Source organism: Gallinula chloropus (assembly GCF_964237585.1).
Source record: "Gallinula chloropus genome assembly, chromosome: 29".
In the NCBI taxonomy this organism is placed as follows: Eukaryota; Metazoa; Chordata; class Aves; order Gruiformes; family Rallidae; genus Gallinula; species Gallinula chloropus.
In genome coordinates, this window is record NC_140114.1 from 1,518,757 (window position 1) to 1,537,091 (window position 18,335).

General features: G+C 52.5%; 1 protein-coding gene across 1 annotated transcript; it reads right to left on the bottom strand.

Annotated features, from left to right (window-relative positions):
* Positions 1 to 1,319: 1,319 nt before the first annotated feature.
* Positions 1,320 to 17,805, bottom strand: PLEKHO1 (pleckstrin homology domain containing O1). The gene is made up of 7 exons (XM_084276885.1): positions 17,526 to 17,805; positions 16,387 to 16,533; positions 5,642 to 5,782; positions 4,427 to 4,531; positions 3,368 to 3,469; positions 2,150 to 2,928; positions 1,320 to 1,905 (listed from the first exon to the last, which is right to left on the bottom strand). Exons 1-6 carry the CDS (start codon positions 17,553 to 17,555, stop codon positions 2,152 to 2,154), a joined length of 1,302 nt encoding a protein of 433 aa, XP_084133011.1. The 5' UTR covers positions 17,556 to 17,805; the 3' UTR covers positions 1,320 to 1,905; positions 2,150 to 2,151.
* Between the last annotated feature and the right edge of the window lie 530 nt (positions 17,806 to 18,335).

Here is an 18,335-nt window from a genome sequence, read left to right on the forward strand (position 1 = left end):
TGGGTTTTTAGACTAGCTTTCTTATTTTGAAAACAAGTCTTAATTTGAATGCTGAATGTCACATCTGGAAAATATTTGCATATTTTTCTTCTTCTCTCAGTCAAAGAGCTGAAGGGGAGGGGGTTTGTCAGAGTAGCTGACATGCATTCTTTTTCAATCTCTTCTAGGGATTATGGTTTTCCCTCTGATGCATCCAAACAGATCCTTCAAGTCATAGAAAAGGTAAGAAAAAAACCTGAAAAGGACAAAAAATGCTGGAAGGGGACAAGGATACCCTGGGACAAGCTCTGTGACAAGAGCTTAGGTGAATGAGTGTCCTTGAAGAGTGGGCAGAGAACTAACTGTGCTAGAGTAGGGAGCAAAGAAAAGATCATTGCAAGGGATTTCCAGGAACCTAGTGCCAATGGTAATGATTCTACTGGTAATTTTACCAGGAACATGGGAGAATGGCTAATCAAAGACCCCAAACAGAACGTTCTTTGCAGTGACAACACATCAGCAACGTGAGACTGAATAGTAAAGCTGAGCAGACACAAGTGCTGGTAACCAACCTCCTTTCCAAGGGAGGCCAAACCTTAAAAGAAAATAGACAACACCAACTGCAGCTGGGAAGTAACTCTGTTGGTTTTAATATTTCCAGGGATTATTTGCAATGTAGGTAAGGGAATTAGGTTTCCTTTTTTTTAAAAAAAAACCAAAACCAAACAGTTGGATGTTACCACACTGGTGTACTTCAAGCCCTGTGAGACATCTTAACATCCTCCTTTCTTGTCTTTCTGCTCAAAGGCATGAAAATTGAGCCACCTATTTAGCAAAGTGCTTGGCATCACCAAGAGGAAGGTATCTGAGCTCTCTTACAGGCTCAGCTTTCATTTCAGCAGGCCTGATTCTGATCTTCCAGGAGCAAGGACTGTGTGCTGCAGTCCGGCTAGCATGAGAGAACAGAATCAAACCTCCCCAAACTACTTTTGGTTCTCAATTTCTGGCTGCCACCTGTACCCAACCCTTACTTTTTGGATTTTTTCTATTTCCCCTCAGCTCAAAGAAAAGGGGAAAAGAACAAGAAAAATAGAAATGAAAATGAAAAAGCCAGAAAACACCCCCACCTCCCCCTCCCCCCCCCAAACCCGTATGGGCTGTCTGTAAAATTCAAGGCTTTGATCCTCTATTTGCACAGAAAGGAAGACATAGAGCTGCTAACTCCCATTGCACAGCGCCAAGGGGGTTCTGTAAAGCATCAACGGACAGACAGGATTAGTTTGAACACAGATTGCATACCTCTTGCCCCCCTTTCCAGAGGGCTGTATATGTACCACAAGAACAACAGCAGCCGACCCCAGGAGTTCACAGAAGGGACCTGTGCCAGGACAGAGCCCCGCTAGCTGCAGTCCAGCGAGCGCCTCTCACGACTCGCCTAAAACTTGAGCTCAGCCTGAACTTATCATAAAATCCCAGACTGGTCTGGGTTGGAAGGGACCCCAAGGGTCACAGAGCTCCAACTCCCCTGCCACAGGCAGGGCCACCAACCTCCAGGCCTGGAGCTACACAAGGTTGCCCAGAGCCCCATCCAACCTGGCCTTGAATAACTTGAACTTCCAAGCATCTTCCAAGCATCTTCAAGCCAGTTCTCCTGGATAACAGGGATTTCCAAGCATTGGCTGGGACAGACAGCTTTTTTTTTTGCCATTTATTTCCAAGAGGACAAGTGAGGGAACGAGACGAGACTCTTACTCAAGGAGCTGTGATGAAGGATACAGCTCAGACGTTAGAGCAGCAAAGCCAGGGCTTATACAGCGCAAGAGCATCTGTCCCCGTTGGTATGCACGTGCTGCTCCAGGCATGCAGGGCCATGTTCTAGGAAGTGGTGCTTTCTTCCCTCCTCCCAGCGTGACAGAAGTTGGGGGCCTGTGGTGCAAAGGGTGCTCTTTAAAAAAGGAGGTATAAACTCTAACTGAATTTATTGGAACACAGGGGTTGTTTCCTAAGGGGATGCGATGGAGGAAAGGAAGGGTTCAAGCTTTGAGAAGCAATTTTGGGTGAGAACAGGCACCTTTTCACGCTTTTTGAACACTGTAAATAATAATAATTAAAAAAAGAAAGACCAAATGGCCACCCTCCCCTGTCCCTCCCTCCCAATCCCAAGGCTTGCCTTCACATCATGCTCTTCCTGTACTGAGACTGTGAGCTCTGTTTGGGTTTCGAGTCCGACTGCTGCAGTTCAAACTGTTTGTACAGGTCCCTCAACTCTTTGATCTCCTGCAGCACCCTCTTGGCTTGGCTCCAGGTGGAGGAAGCCTCCCCCAACAACCTCTCCGATTCCTGCAGGATCCTTTCAGAGTCCGACTTGGAAGATGATGAAGAAGAAGAAGAAGAGGTGGTGGTGGTGGTGGTGGTGCTGGTGGTGGAATCCTTGGTCTTTCTCTTGCCTTCCCCATAGCCCTTCACCTCTGTCAGCAGTTCCTGAGTTTTTTCCAGTTTCAGTGCAACCAGTTCTTGTATCCGGGACAGCTGCTCTGGTTCTGCTGAGGCAAACTGGGCCTCCAGCCCCCTCCTCAGCACGGCCCGGTGCGTGGAAGAGTCCCGGCGAGACAGAATTTCTTCCATGGAGGCACATTTATTCTTTTCTGAGTGCGAGAGCTTTTTTGGGACCTGTGGTGTGTACATGGTCCCTTTGTCAAAAGAGTCATTGCGCTGCCCAGATCTTTCCCAGGAGGTCACCTCCCTCCTTGGGAGGCTCCCTGTCTGCCCTTTCTCCGATGACTTGACGTTCTCCGAGTCCGAGCGGCGGCGCCCAGCGGTAAGATGTGCCACTGACTTATCCAGATCCACCCGGAAACTCTCTTCGCAGGTGCCGTGCTCCTCTGGAGAGGCGTCTTCCTCCTGGATCAGGTCTAGTGTCAGCATGCCATCGGAGGTTGAGGTAGATGCCTGAAGGAGGAGACAAAAAGCTCTGTGGTCACAGGAACAGGCGACTGGGCTAAGCCAGGGCTGAGCTCCCCAGTCGTGTGGCTACTCTGATCAGGAACCTGAAGGGGCATTTTGTTTTCAGCATCAGGTTGGTGGCCCTGCCTGTGGCAGGGGGGTTGGAGCTCTGGGATCCTTGGTGTCCCTTCCAACCCAGACCATTCTATGATTCTATGATCAGGAAAAGAGGTGGCAGCAGTGGCAAGCTATCTCTTTGCAAACAGGGGATGCACAATGCAACAGTCTACGAGAACGGAGAACTAGATCTGATTACCCAGGACAGCCAGAGGTCTTAGGACAATTTTCACTTTAGGCCAGAGCTCAAACACCAGGTCTGCACGTGGTTCTAAATAGTTCCAAGGGGGGTTTCCCAAAGTGGGTCTCTGGGGTTCGTTATACATACCACAGCCATCAAATGTCCCCGTGTTGGAGGGCGTCGGGAGTGCTGTATTTTCGCTCTGTCACGTGTTGGGTGGGCGAGGTAGCTGTCCTCTTCCACAGTGACCTGAAGTGGTGACAAAGGCTGGTGAATGTCTGGGAGGACCCAGGAAATGTGAGTCATTCCTCCTTTCTGTAGCTGTAACCAGCCAGATGCATTGCAGCAGATCATTTATTCCTGCAGGATTCCCTTTCTCTTGTGACCTGACCAGCTGCTGAGGGTGAACTTTTCCCACCTACCCCTGGGCCAGGGGCTTTCGCTAACGGCTGTGTGGCCGGAGTGCTCTGCATGCAAACACTGAGTCCTGAACTCAGCTACAGAGTCTGCAGTTCTGTAATGGGAATGTTTTTACCTCCCCTATGGAGACAGGCTGAGGGAGCTGGGCTGGGTCAGCCTGGAGAAGAGAAGGCTGTGGGGGGACCTCACTGCAGCCTCCCAGTCCCTGAAGGGAGCAGAGGAACAGGAGGGGAATCAGCTTATTAAAGGGTGGATAATGGCAGGACAAGGGGGATGGGGTGAAGCTGGAGGAGGGAAGGGTGAGAGGAGAGACTGGGGGGAAGTTCTGTCCAGAGAGAGTGGTGAGGGGCTGGAAGGGGCTGCCCAGAGAGGGGGTGGGTGCCCCGTCCCTGGGGGTGTCCAAGGCCAGGTTGGCTGGGGCCCTGGGCAAACTTGTGTAGCTCCAGGCATGGAGGTTGGTGTCCCTGCCTGTGGGTGACAGATGGTGCTCAGAAGATAGCATGGGACTGTATTGGTTTTCAGTTAATTCCTTAATTCATTTGCACTAGAGGATCAAGCTCTTCAAACTTTTGGAAGAGCCCTCTCCATGGGTGCTGGGGGTTGTGTTTGAGTGCAGACTGTGAAACCCCAACGGCTCTGCACTCCTGTTAAATGGGAAATGGAGAGGATAGGAGGGCACTGGAGGGGGTAGGAGGGGACTGCTGCTGTCTCCAGCCATCTAAGATCTTCACCCAAGGTTAAAGTTGAAACTGAGGAGCCTGGGGTGGCCCTCAGAGTCCTGCTCACCTCATCCAAGATGCGGTTTTTAGCACGTGTGATTGCAGAGTTGAGGGCATTAATCCAGGACTCCTTCTCTTCTGGACTCACAGCCAGGAAGATCAGATTTGGTGCCTACAAAAGAGGGAATTCAGGTCAGTGCCTGTGACTAAACTCATCCAGAGATGCCTTCAGGAAAGCCACATGGCCTTTCCAGCCTCCTTGCCTTAGTGTGAGGAAGCAAAGCAGACCTGAGCCTCCAGTCCTGCACAGCAGCACCTCTGCTTCTTGGCAGCCCTTTGCAGAGCAGACCCCGATGCCTCACAGCACCCTGCTTTTCAACCCAAAAGCTGTGTACCATATTTACTTTCCTAGTGGCTGCAGTTCCTCCATCCCCCTCTTTGCCTTCCCACACACCATCCCAGGTTCTGCCCTGGTCAAAGGATGATGCAGCCGTTCTGTGTGTCTGCTGCTCACATGCCATTTATCTGTCACCATCCCAGACGCTGACAGAGTCTGTCTGACAGGCAGCTACAGTCGGTCCCCTCAGGAGGAGATGGATTTTCCATCCTTTGACCTGTCAGATGCACACTGAGGGCAGAGCAGTTCTGCAAATACAGCCTGTATAGGGGATCCAGGACCCTTAGGAGGGGGTTGAAAGCTAAATACTCAGCAGAAATGAGTTTTAGCCCCCACAGTGGGTTCTCAATTCTCTCCCTTGCTCAGGATGCCTGTGAACAGTGCAGCCACCTTCCATTTTCCACCTCCCCCCCTCCTTTTCTCATCTCAGGGTGTTACACAACCCTTACTGAAGTGTGGGTCGGGTGAGCTTGGTCTGCTGAAACGAGTCAGGATGAACAGTGTAAATCCAGCTCACACGTGTGGCTGTGGGTGGGTGGGTGCATCTGTGCACACAGCTTGCAGCCAGCAACTGGCTCGCTCTGTGCAGTGACAACCAAGACCTCATGCAAGATGCTGCTCCTAGGTAGCAGTACCCCCCCCCCCCCAAACTTTCTACAGGCAGAAAATACTCCTGGGATGAATCCCCATGCAGGTCTTTTGATGGACATTCATATATTCTAAACCACAAGCCACAATTTGGGCTCCTAAACACCTCAGGCTTATCTAGTTCCCTCCCACCCCAATTACTGCATCACATCCCCAGGCTTGGAGCAGGTAACTGAGAGGCAGCACTAAGAGCTAATGACTTCCTCAGGCTGACCACATGCTTGAGACAAACAGTACCGTGTTTCCAGGCTGTCTGGAGTGGGCGAGGGTAAATTTGCTGTGGTTCTTTTTGCTTCTGCTTTTGGACTTCCTGAGCTCTTCACATTTCTCATAATCACTCAGGTCAAACATTTCCTGTATGTTTTTTTCATCTTTTACCTGCAAAAAAAAACCAACCCCAAAAAAACAACCCAAAAGTCAAATTACAACCCTGTGGAGGTCAGATGGAGAGGCAGTTAAGAGGGCTCTGCTCTGGGGTGCCTGGCTGGAGCTGCTCTCTGCACTGCAGCTCCTGATGCACCCAGTGGGTGCTGGGGCCTCTGCTATGCTGTGTGGTCATGAAACGCTGTGCAAGAGCCTTAAGACTCGAGCACAGTAGTAACTCTGTTAGCTGGGGAATGCTCTACTTGAGTTTGGGGTGTGTGTTGAGGGGGAAAGCAGAGATTTTTAACGTGATAGTTGTGACTTGAGTCTGTTCTGGAAGGAGGGGGACATGTTTAGAAGCACAATTGGCAAAATCACACTCTCCTAGGTGAATTCCTGCTTTGCTCTGGGTTCCTTTGGGACTTCACTGCCTCTTCCACCCCCAAAGTCACTGGGCTAGGCTGAGCTGAGATGCAGGGGTGATCAGACACAGCATGTGTGTGCTGATGAACCCTCAAAATGAAAAGGATTCACTCCAGCAGCAAGAAGAGCCCCTGTCTGCTCGGAGGAGGTTGGTGCGGAGGCAGGAGATGCTGGGAGGAGGTGGACTTTCAGCTGCTGATGGAAAGGGGCAATCATATTAACGCTTGTTGCTTTTCTGGAGACAGCACAACAAAAGTTGGAGGGATAAAGATTAGCACTTCCTATTTTTAACCTGCTGGTATTACCAATGCCTGTGCTGACAGCTGATTTGGGGGGTGGATGAAGCACATCCAGTCCCAGATTACTGACACGCTGCCTGTGCCGCTCTCCCCCGCTGCCGAGCCCCATCCCTGCTGAGGGGCCATGGGCAGAATTCATCCAGGGTTTGGCTTTATCTGCTGGGTGCCTGGCCTGGCCCCTGGGGACCTTTGGCAACCTGGGCACTCAGGGATGGTTCCCAGAAGGATAAGGGTGCTAGGCATTGGCCATCACTGATGGAAACACTTCTTGGTTGCCCTTTAGAGACCTTCTGAGTTGCCACTTTGCAGCTTTTACAAGATCTTGCTTTTCCCAGGTCTGTTCCCCAAGGCTCTCTGCATTAGCTGTGGTGTGACAGGCACACAGCAGGCCATAAAGATCCCACAGGCTTCAATTAAAGACCTGACAGGGTCACAAAGGCTGCAGCTCAGCTGGGGAGGAAGCCAAGGTTCTTGGTACTGTCCTGACAGACAGGCAGACTGACTGGAAGGTGCCATCACTCAGGGGACACGCTGAGAAGACACAGCCTGCCTTCTGCCTGCTCCCCTTTGCTTTTGTACAACCTTCCCTCCCATGGCTGGTTGTAAGGTACTGTCCTCACATCCCACTCCTACAGTGGGGCAGCTCTACTCTTTCCATGATAAACACAAGGAATGTGGGTAACCAAGATGGGAGAGAACTGGGTTTTGTGTGTCCACTAAGGACAGAACCCTGGTGAGCTCAAATCCCCATCCATCTGCTTATCCCAGCTCCAGCTGGGGTCACTGCAGGCTGGGTCTGATGTGGGTTGGAGGCACTCGGGTGCTGGAGAGACAGACAGAGCTGAGCTCTTACTTCTTGGATTTCCTGAAAGGCCTCCCCCACATTCACTGCTCCTCCCTAGTTTTGGGAAGCACTGGAGGAATTCCCCAGGATTTTTTTTTCAATAGAATTAAAACAAAGAGGCCGATTAAAATGCTGTAACCACCTTTCTAGCCAGAGACACAGATAAATCGACCATCTGGCCTTGTGCAATGGCAGCAGTTCCCCATCTTCCCTTCTTCCTTCAGTCCCCTGAGGTCATCTTTGGGAATTCAGAGGCAGACACTGTATGCAGCTGTTCTTGAAGCCCTGGAAGCTATTCCTCATTTCTCCTCACAAAACCAGCCACCAAACATGGACAATTATGAGCAGATAGGGAAATGTCTCTCACAGACAGTGTCTGTCTCTCTATGTATCCTCCCTGTGCATTTCTAATCGGCTTTTATCTCTTCCCAGTATCATCCAGCAATCCACCTCTTTCCAAGAATCTTGGCTGAATCCCGCCCATTTCATTCTCAGCAGGAAAAGCTGATCCCTTCTGAGCTCCCCAGCTGTGAGACAAGGAGCCCTTACTCCAGATGTTTGCTCATGTAGGTCACTGGGACTTCCCCAGCCCTTCCCTCCTTTCTCAGACACTCAGGGGAGCTGGGACACAAATATCTTGCCTCCAGGAATATCTACAGGAGGCTTCAGAAAGGGTGGGGTGGGGGGAATCAGTTCAGATAAAGACCCATAGGGTGTAGCTAGTCCTTCAGAAGACTCAGAGTGACAAGCCCTTCAGCCAGAGCTGCAGGCAGGGAGGAAATGAGAGGGTTCCCACTCATATGCAGCCTTGCAGTGCGCAGCATAACGAGGACATAAAGAGTCATCTGAACCTGGCTTTTGTTCTGCCTTGGTGGTGGGAAGGGGTCTCAGCATCAGCCTGAATGGGGCTCGACTGCAGTGAGGCTGTGGCAGGGATTTCATGGGGTGTGAGGACCTACCCCTGTCACCCCCTCTCTCCCACACTGAGCCACGCAGGCAGAGGAGTTAGCAGCAGAGCAAAGTAACAGTGCATTCAGTGTGTACACAGTGAAACCAGAGAGAAGGAAGGTGAAAAGCAAACTTCAGAGGTACCAGCCGGCTCTTTTGTCCTCTGTGGCAGGCTACTGAGGCCAAAAAGAGGGAGGAGGTGGGCATGAATTTCAGGAGAGCTCAGAGGCTGGAGAGGATGGGTGCTCAGAGGCTAAGGATGGTCATGCAGCCCATCCTCTATTAGAGAAAAGAAAGAAAAAAGCAAAAAGCCAAACCTAAAGAAAAGGTGTGAGTTCTGGGAAAGGCTGAACATCTCTAAAACCAAGTCTTCAGCCTGGTTTCCCACCCCAAGGTGTCTCTTGCTCTCTAACTTGCAGGGAAGATGGCTTAAACAAACTCTACAGAGCCTGACAGTTTTTCTTCTCTACTTCCAGGGAGTCAAGAAGAAGCTTCCCAGTCTGGGGCGGCGCATCCAGGTTTGCACACGTTCCTGAGAAGCCACTGGGACTCTGCAGATGTGGGGAGTTTTTGGATCCTGCTACTTTCACCAGCCTTTCTCAAGGTCTGTCACCCAGTAGTTTGATTCAGGGACTGCTTGGCTTAATGTACAAGGAAGGGAGAGGCCTGGATGGTTGGCTTTGGCAAAATCATTCCTAGCTGGGAGGAGGCCAGCAGGTCTTTCCTTCCTCCCAGCTGCTGAGTGCCTGGCGTGCAGCGAGCCTACGGATCTCAGAGCCTTGTGGGCAGGTAGGCCCTGTGCTCCTTCCCTGCAGGGAAGCTCTGGATTGAAGGGATTAAGGTAAATAAATCCTGGCAGTTGCTGCCGTGGCTGGCTGCTGGCTGCTGGCTGGGCTCTGTCTTGTGGCCACCCCAGGTGGACAAAACAATTTCTTATCCTGGAGTTCAACCTGGCTCCTCCTTGTGCTCCCAGAAACGCTTCCACACTCTAAGTGGGGAAGGGAAACTGAGGCATAGAGAAGGAACCCGAGGTGTCTCCCATCAGTGAAGGCATTAGCAGACAGTCCCTGCCCCACCCCCCCGTGGCAGCTGCCCCCTTGGGCTGCAGCTCCACTGCAGCCACTGGCTAATCTGGGCCGGCAGTCGCGGCCAGACGTGCTGAGGCTGACATTGCTGAGGCTGACATTGCTGAGCCTGACATTGCTGAGCCTGACATTGCTGGCGCCTTGCGAAGGTTCAAGGAGGGGAGCTGCATTCCTCACACGCCTCACCCCCGCAGCTGCTGCCCCAGCCAGCCCAGCCCGCGGGGACGCCAGCCACCCGGCTCCCTGCCAGCCACCCCGGGTCCCTGCCAGCCACCCCAGCTCCCTGCCAGCCACCCCGGGTCCCTGCCAGCCACGCCGGCTCCCTGCCAGCCACCCCGGCTCTGGGCACCCGCAGGACACGTAGAGGGTCAGAACAGAAGCCATGGTACCCAAAGAACCTTCCCTCAAAGCCCTGTAGGGCTCATTTCCAGCCTTGCAGCCACTCATGCTTGTGTTTCCTCCTGTGCCAACAGGCCTTCGCAGCACTCTGACAGCGGGAGGATCCCTAACGGGGTTTAAATTAACTGCCCCCTGGATGTCCTGCTGACACAGAGCTAAAACTTCCTCCCTCATCAAGCTGTCGCCTGGGACAACTCCCAAACCTCCGTGACACAGATCAGGGCTGTGTTCTAGGGCTAGACCAGGATAGGGGATCACTCAGTCACCCCGCAAAGTCCTGCAGTTGCCCTCAGACTCTTTCAGTGGAGATTTGCCTGAGCAGCTCCCTGTTGGGATGTGACATGCTCAAAGTAAATGGGGAAGGTGCAGAAAATCACGAGACAGGGAGTGTAACGGATCCACGAGACGTTCAAGGGTCATGATGAGGCTCAGGGTGAAACAAGAAACTGAATATCCAAACATGGGCAGTGGCTGGGACGGCACCAGCAGCGTTTCCCTTCTGAAGCCAAGACTGAAGTTTCACTTCCTCTACCAAGGGACAGATATTTCTGCAGAGCTTAGCTAAAAGCAGGCTGTGGCCAAGGAGGGAATCCACACGTGTGCAGCACCGGCTCCAGCCGTGCCAGGGAGCAGCAGGTGACGGGGACACCTGAGTTTAATGTCCTGTCCCACTGCTGGCTCCTTCTTGAGGTAACTGTGTGGTTCTGGTCTACAAGGGAACTAGCAGAAGTGATACAGGGAGCACTGGGAGTGCTTCAGTGACTATAGTAAGAGAGACCCACAGAACACAAGAGCACATCAGACACTGCTGATGGTCCTTCCCTTCTCCAGTTAAAGTGCATGCGTTGAGAGAAGACAGGGACACAGATAGTGTGTTTGTGTCACCAAACAGCAGGACACTGGGTCCAGAGCCCCTGGACCTTGGTGGAACACAGACAGCGGTGCTCCAAGCAACTGCCCCCCGTCCTCACACTGTGTCTTCACAGAAAGTCACTGTCTACTCCAGTCCATTGCCCTAGAGAGTCATCAGCCAAGGCTACCAGAACCACAGCTCTCTCAGAATCAACTGGAACCAGCTCTTCTCTGCCCCAGCTACACCCTGATCCCAAGGCCGTGCTGCCTCACCCGTCGCCTGGAAGGGGAGTCAGGCTGCACATCATTCTTTGACCCTCTCTCTGGTTGGGCAGGATGGTCCCATTGAGACAGACCAAAACTCCCTGTGCTGAAACTTGGGTAGAACAGAGCTTGGCTGAGCAGCAGAATGACAGTGGAAGGAGAAAGGATGGCTTGAAAGAGGAAGAAGAGGAAGAAGAGCAGAGGTATGGCTCCAGCCGCGCGCTCACAGACTGTTCTTGTGTAGCCAAAAGCCAAGGGGTTACGTACCAAACCGACAGCGTTCCCACTGTCCCTAAACCTGTGTGTAAGTGCACAGCTCTGTTCAACACCTTGTGTGTGTTGAGCACAAGGGACCCAAACACATTTTGCCCACCTGCAAACCCTATAGAATCATAGAATCCCAAACTGATCTGGGTTGGAAGGGACCCCAAGGATCACAGAGCTCCAACTCCCCTGCCACAGGCAGGCCACCACCAGCCTCCAGGCCTGGAGCTACACAAGGTTGCCCAGGGCCCCAGACAACCTGGCCTTGAACACCCCCAGGGATGGGGCACCCACCCCCTCTCTGGGTAGCCCCTTCCAGCCCCTCACCACTCTCTCTGCACAGAACTTCCCCCTAATCACTCATCTCACCCTTCCCTCCTCCAGCCTCACTCCATCCCCTTGTCCTGCCATTATCCACCCTTTAACAAGCTGATTCCCCTCCTGTTCCTCTGCTCCCTTCAGGGACTGAGGGGGCTGCAATGAGGTCCCCCCACAGCCTTCTCTTCTCCAGGCTGACCCAGCCCAGCTCCCTCAGCCTCTCTCCGTAGGGGAGCTGCTCCAGCATAGGCATGACACAGAGCCAGAGAGGAATTCACCGAGGGCACATGCACAGAAAATTTAGGGATTGGAAGGGACCTCTAGAGATCATCAAGTCCAACCCCAGGTGCACAAAGTGTCCTCCCAGCACCAAGCACCTGAGCAGCACAAGTACTTTGCAGGCTTCATTACATACATGAACCACGTATGTGAACCCCAGACACTGCTTTCAGAGCGTACACACCGCGCTCACGCTCCTGCCAGCCAGAGATACGCAGCGTTTGATGGTGCCGTAACAAATGAGGAGGGAGAACAGACTACTTTTCAAGTGCTCTTGTGCTAATTGAGTCGCTGCTTTTGGTAGCAAACAAGAAAAGGCTTAAGGAAGCCCCAAGAAGCATTTCCTCATTAACATCTCGTCATCACAGAGTCCGTTCATTGCTGTCTGGACAGCCCTGGGCTTCCTGACAGGAAGTGGTGGGAGCCCAGCTGTGTCTGCGTTAGGCTGACTGCTACTCCCAAGTGCAAAGCAATAACAAAAGCTGGGCTAGAAACTAGAGAACAATTACCAGAAACTTGAAAGGGGTGGGGGTGAAAGGAACCGGTGTGGAGGAGAGCAAGGGCAAAGAATGCAGAACTGATACTCAGAAGGTGTTTTAGCAGAGCTCAGCTCACTTCAGCACACCTCCTCTTGTGTTTCTGCCCCAAATGCTTGCTTTTGGCTGATGATCAAATGCTAAATAATGAAAATAATGAAAGGTGGGGTTTTTTTTTTTTTGATGGGTTTGTTGTTTTTTGGTGGGTTTTTTTGCATAAGTTCACAGAGTTCAGCTTGCAGCAGGGGCACAGATGGCTGTGCAGGCTCCGTGTCCCCACCTGAGCAAGGTCTGTAAGCCTTAGCTCCCATTTTGGTGCAAGCCTGGAAGAGCTATCAGCTCTAGGTGTTAGAGCAGGTTTCACAGGACATAACTCAAAGCCCTGTTTGCATTTTCCAGGTCTATCAGCTGTGTGTAGAAAATAATTCCTCTCTTTGCAGACTTGGTCTCTGACAGGGAGAAAGCCCAGGCTTCCATCAGCACGTTCACATCTCCTAACATGAATAAATGGGGCTGGTTTCTCACCTCCAAGCCCAGTACTGAAGAAGCTTTATGGAAACTTCTTGCTTTTGCCCTTCCAGATACCAAACTGGTGCTCAGCTCCAGGCAGTTTCACTGCTCTGCATTGTCTTCATGCATCACCATTTCCTGCCCTGAGCCAACATCTTTCCCGAGGGATCCCTCAGTGCTTGACATACAATTCCCCTTCCCAGGCACCTTGTGCCTTAGGGAGATGACTATTATTAGCCCAGCTTTCCAGATGGAGAAATTCAGGCAAAAGTAAATGTATGGCTGGTTTGAATTCATCAAGTGAGCATGTGGCAGGACTGAGTGTAGCATCCAGGATCCTGGTACTTAACCCCTTCTTCTGCAGCACTCTGACCTGACTAAGAGATGCTGGGAGTCCTGCCTTCCCCACCAAACCACCAGCCTTTCCTTGGAGAGCAGCCGCTGAGCTTAAGAGGAGCTGACAAGAAACACCAAGGTTAATATGGGAGTTAACTCATAAGCTCCATCCACCAAATCCACGTTGCTCCCCTGGCTTTGATGGAGAAAAGAATCATTTATAGCAGAGGAGGACTTTGATCTTTTATGGAAACAGACAATTGAGTCTCTTCTCCCATCACTGCAGAGATCAGGCTGAGATTCAACCTGGCCAGTGCTGTTCCCACAGGAGTTTTCTATTCACATCTCCACTATTTCATTCTCTTTCTGGCTGCATCCAGTGCCTGTCCCATCAGGCAGCAGCTGGGGTGGAGGGGGGTTACAAGCAGAGAGGCCTTTCTCCAGAGCAGCAAAGAGCCTCTCGCACGACTCATCAGCACAACCCAGCAGTGGCTCCATTTTCTCCACTGGACATAATCTGATGTGTGAAAAACACTCCAAACCCCACCAAACCCCAACAGAAACTCCATCCTGTTCTGCCTGACAAATCCCAATTTATTAAGCTATTTATAGGAGCTGTGGGCACCTGCTGCCAGGAAAGGAAGCGTGCAGAGGGATCCTTGAGCTCTGAAATGCCCGTGAAGAGCTGGGGGCAGGAGGGAGTGCTGGCTACGGGCTTCCCCAGGGGCAGATCTCACATCTCAGCACGTGAGGGGCTGGTTTTACTATGAGATAAAGCTTAAAAGACCCATCTGCTGTGAACAGAGCATCTCAGAAAGGCCCAAACCACAGCCAGTGGCTCCATCCACGCGCTCTCACGCGTGCTCACCCCATGGGCAGAGCACGTAACATGTGCCGGGTGCCTGAAGCCACCTCGTGTAACTGAGGCCCCTGGAGACGCCGCCGCGGTGCCAGGGGTGTATCCTCCCTCCTCGCAGGCGCACAGAGACCCTTTGGCTCGTGCACAGGGCCAGATGTTACCTCTGTAACTGCATTTCTGCTCAGCCACAGATTCTTCCATATAAAGACACAGGCGGTCGGCGCCGCGTGTTATTTATGGGCTTCCACACAGGCAGACGTACACGTAGAGCCACAGCGCTGCTTCAGCCGCACGGGCACCGCGGGTTCCATCCCCCCACTGCTCCATGAGGGAATACAGGCATGCTCCCTGAAAACTGCAGCTCCCAGCAACTGTTCTGTGCCCAGAACTAGCCTGTGCTTCAGCCAGACCAAGTTTCTCCCTCTCCGCATTCCCGTGGTTCCTTTCCCAGTTGACAGGAGGGACCCTGAGAAGGTCCTGTGTCTGTCTCCAACTCCCCCCAAACCCATGGACACAACCTCCCTGCTAACGCAGCTGGAAGCTACAGCACTACTTGGTCCTGTCACTGATAACTGAACCTTCCTGACATCCCACTGACACTGTTACACATTCACCCAGCCTGCAGTGAATTCACCATTACAGAGCCACCCAATCCAGCCAGCTCCCAGTCCATTCCCAGCAGCTCTGACTGTGTCAGCACAGCCACTACAGTCTGATCCAAGCAGGCAGCTCCCCTGTCATTAGGACCTGCCTCACAATGCCTTTCTCTTCCAGGTCCTGGCTCAAAAATGACAAGTTCCAGTTCAATCCCTGTTACCTGGGCTTAAGCTCAAGCACACGCTGTGGTGCTGCCGTGAATTGGTGCCCCAGTACAGAACAACCATTGACCTAGACTGGGAGAACAGGAGGCAGCAGGTAAAATCCTTCCAGCTGTAGAATCTGTCTCTCTAGCAGTTTCCAAACTCCACTTCATGGCCCTGGAGTTATGTGACCTGCTTATAAGAGTCACACAAGACGAGTGGGCCTGCTGCTAAGAAGTAAAACACTGGACAGTCTGCACAGCTACTGGAAAAATTTGGAGGAACCACAAGCCAGAGGAGTTCTGCACCACTCACCATGTACCTCTCACATCCATCCTTTCCTCCAACTTCACCCATCCATGAATGTACCTATAGACTGCCCACAGGTTTCATGTCTCCTTGAGACATGAAGTGTTGTTTCTTGTCTCTAATCTTTCTCTTCCTGTGTCTTTTTGCCTCAACTCCCAATTCTGGAGCAGCCAAGAGGTGGGATAGGAGCAAGCTGTGAAATGCCACCACACAGCAACGCACAACTGGAGCTTTCAGGCCATTTCTGTGCTCTAACAGCCCCTGATCCATCTGCACTTTGCTATGCCCTGTGATTCCATTAGCCTGGAAATCAAATTGTGCTCAGAGCTCTGTTATCTCTGCAGCTCCTGAACTGACAAAGCCAGGCCAGGCAGCTGAACCACAACACCCATCGGAGAATAAACTCCACTTCTGGGAGGAAACACACCAACATCCGGACCCAGGTCTGTTGTTTTTAACCCCAAACACCCTGTCCTGACAGCAGCCAGCCTCCAACCCCCCCCTGCACCGCGTCTGGTGGGTGCCAGCGAGGGGTCAGGGTGATCAGGGGAGGGAGGAGTGCTGTTGCCTGGGGATTTCTTCTGATGAATTTATCAAGACAAAAAACTCAAGGAGGGAGGGGGTTGGGGAAGGAGGCTGTGCGAGGACAGCCGGATCCCAGCCTGCACCGCTCAGCCTGATAGTCACATCCAATTAAATCTAATGTAAACACCACATTAAACCCCAAACCCCAGACGATGTCGAGCGCCGAGACGAGGGGGGAGGAGAAGGGACACGGTTTTCAACAGGGTCTTGAAGCTGTGGTTACTTTTCCCTGGCAGTGTGTGGTTTGGAGAAGGGATGGGGATGATGGGGGGCGGTGGATAAAAACACAAGAGATAAGGGAGCCTGCAGTTATTTCCAAACAGAGAGGTGCAGAGGCTGGGAACAAGCCTGCTGTGGAACTTAATGCCAGAGGACAGGCGCAGAAGGAAGCTGGCATTGCAGGAAAGAAGGATGAGGGCTTTAACTCTGGCTAAGTGAATCCTTTCATGTGTCCAGTGCTGGGGAAAAAAATGTCTCCCAGTCAGAGCCGTCTGGGAGAGTCGCTGTTGGAGCTGACACATCACCCCAGGTTTAACTGGTGCTGACTCAGGGAGGAGAGAAGCCCCCCTCACCCCAAAGAAACCCCCTCCTCAAGCCAAGCGGGGTGATGGAGGTGGGGAAAGGCTGAGAAGCTGCTCTGTGTTTTGCTTTTCATATGCAAAGGGAAGGAAAGGGGGGGATGGGAAAGGAAAAATGAAACCGATCCTACCTCCTTCTCCGAGATGTAAAGCTGATCTCCCTTCAGAACCACGTAACGGTTTTTCCAGATTTCTCTAAAAATCCCTTTCCCACAAAATTTCCGCACCCAGCCGACCTTCTCTGGCTGCACAGATTGCTGGTTTCCATCCTGGTGCCCCTAACACAAAGAAAAAGGGAAGAAAACAGGGTGTGTGGGGGGAAGAAAATGGAATTATTCTTCCTTTTACACTCCTCTTCTCCCCCTTCCTCCTCTCTCTTTGCCCAACTTTCGCCTCCCCCCTCCCTCCGGCCCCTCTCGCCACCCAAACTGGGACCCAGCTACTTTTCCTTAATTCACTGTGGATTTTTCTGCTGTGGATACAAAACAACATCAGCAATAATGCTGAGGGGACGATGCAAAAACCAGAGCCAGGGTTATTATATAAGAAAGGCTGCCACTGGCCTCACACAGCGAGCCTTCGCCCGCCGAAAGAGGAAGAGGAGGGGGAGAATTGAAACTAGCTGCTTTTCTTTCATGAAGCAAAACCCCCTGTATTTTTTTTGGGGGAGTTTATTAGGAATAATTAATCCTGGGGGTGAAATCTGTGCTGGGTTTATAGTTAAGGGTTCTCCATCCCTGGGGATAAGGTCGCTGGGCGCAGCGGGCGCGTGGATGGGGTGACGGGTGGAGAGATGGTGGCTCCGTGGTTTATCGTTGCCTTGTGGTGAATACTGCCTGAGCTACAGGACGTGGGGTGTCTCCTGGGGAACGTGGGGTGATGGGGTTGGGGGGGGGGAAGGAAGGAGAGGGGAGAGATGGGTGCTGGGGTTGGGTTTGTTTGGAGCCAGCTGGGTGGGTTTTTTTTGGGGGGGGGGGTGTTGGGGGTTGATTTGTTTTTTTAATGCGAGGTGAGGGTGGGGAGGGAACTGGAGGCAAAGGGAATGACTGGAAATGAAGAGACAAGCCTCCCCCTTCCCAGAACATCCAGGTGCTTCCCCCTCTCACCCCAACAGCCGACCCCATTCCCCTTCCCCCAAAACCAGACCCCATTCCCCTTCCCCCAAAACCCGACCCCATTTTCCTCCCCCCCAAACCCGGCCCCATTCCCCTCACCCCCCAAACCCGGCCCCATTCCCCTCACCCCCCAAACCCGACCCCATTCCACTCACCCTTTTTGCAGAATGATTTTTTTTCATCATTCCTTGGACTCGCTGCGCTGGAGGGAGCTTGGGGAGGGGAGGGAGAGGGAAGGGGAAAGGGGAGGGGGGGGGAGAGGCTGGAATATCTCCCGGCGGCCTCTTCTCGAGGGGGAAACACACAGGGTACCTCCTCTCTCTCTCTCTCTGTGTCTCTGTCTCTGTCTCTCCCTCTCCCTCTTCACCCTTGGCGGCTCACAGCGTTACATGGAGCCCAACATCCTCAGCCCGACACACAGCGCATCCCCCCCCCTCGCCAGCCGGCACCGCCACCACCATCACCGAGCTCTGCCGCGGCTTTGCGCTGCCTTGGCCTGGGCTCCCGAGCTCCATCTATAGCCGTGCCGGATGACGTCTGGGCTTCACAATGAAGGGCGAATCGCAGCCCACAAAGGGGTGGGGTGGGCTGCTTTTTTTTTTTTTTGGCGATTGGGGTTTTTTTTTTGGTTGGAAAGGGTTTTTTTTTCTTTCTTTCTTTGTTTCTGACTCGCTGGCGATGCGGCTGGATGGGGGGGGGTGTGTGTGTGTGTGTGTAGACGCGATCAGATCCGGCTCTGTGTCCCCTTCTCCACCTCCCAGCTCCTGTTCCTGGCTGTGTTACAGGTCACCAGCAAACTTCCCGGGAGGGGAAAAGCGACTGGGTGGCTTTGGAAAAGGGATTTGCTGCCAAAAAAAAAGGAGACTGAGCTCTTAGAAACAACAGAGGGGAGTGGGGAGATTCCCTGGGAAGGGGCTGGGGGATGAGGCATCCCCTCCCAAGTGACGTTCAGGGCACAGCATCCC

What these genes read in the sequence shown, in the direction of transcription:
- PLEKHO1 (XM_084276885.1), bottom strand. Translation starts at nt 17,555, where the DNA reads ATGATGAAAAAAAATCATTCTGCAAAAAGG. An exon ending in AAAACCGCATCTTGGATGAG is followed by an intron (nt 3,470 to 4,426) that starts GTGAGCAGGACT and finishes TCACCACTTCAG; the next exon opens with GTCACTGTGGAAGAGGACAG. An exon ending in GGGGACATTTGATGGCTGTG is followed by an intron (nt 2,929 to 3,367) that starts GTATGTATAACG and finishes CTCCTCCTTCAG; the next exon opens with GCATCTACCTCAACCTCCGA.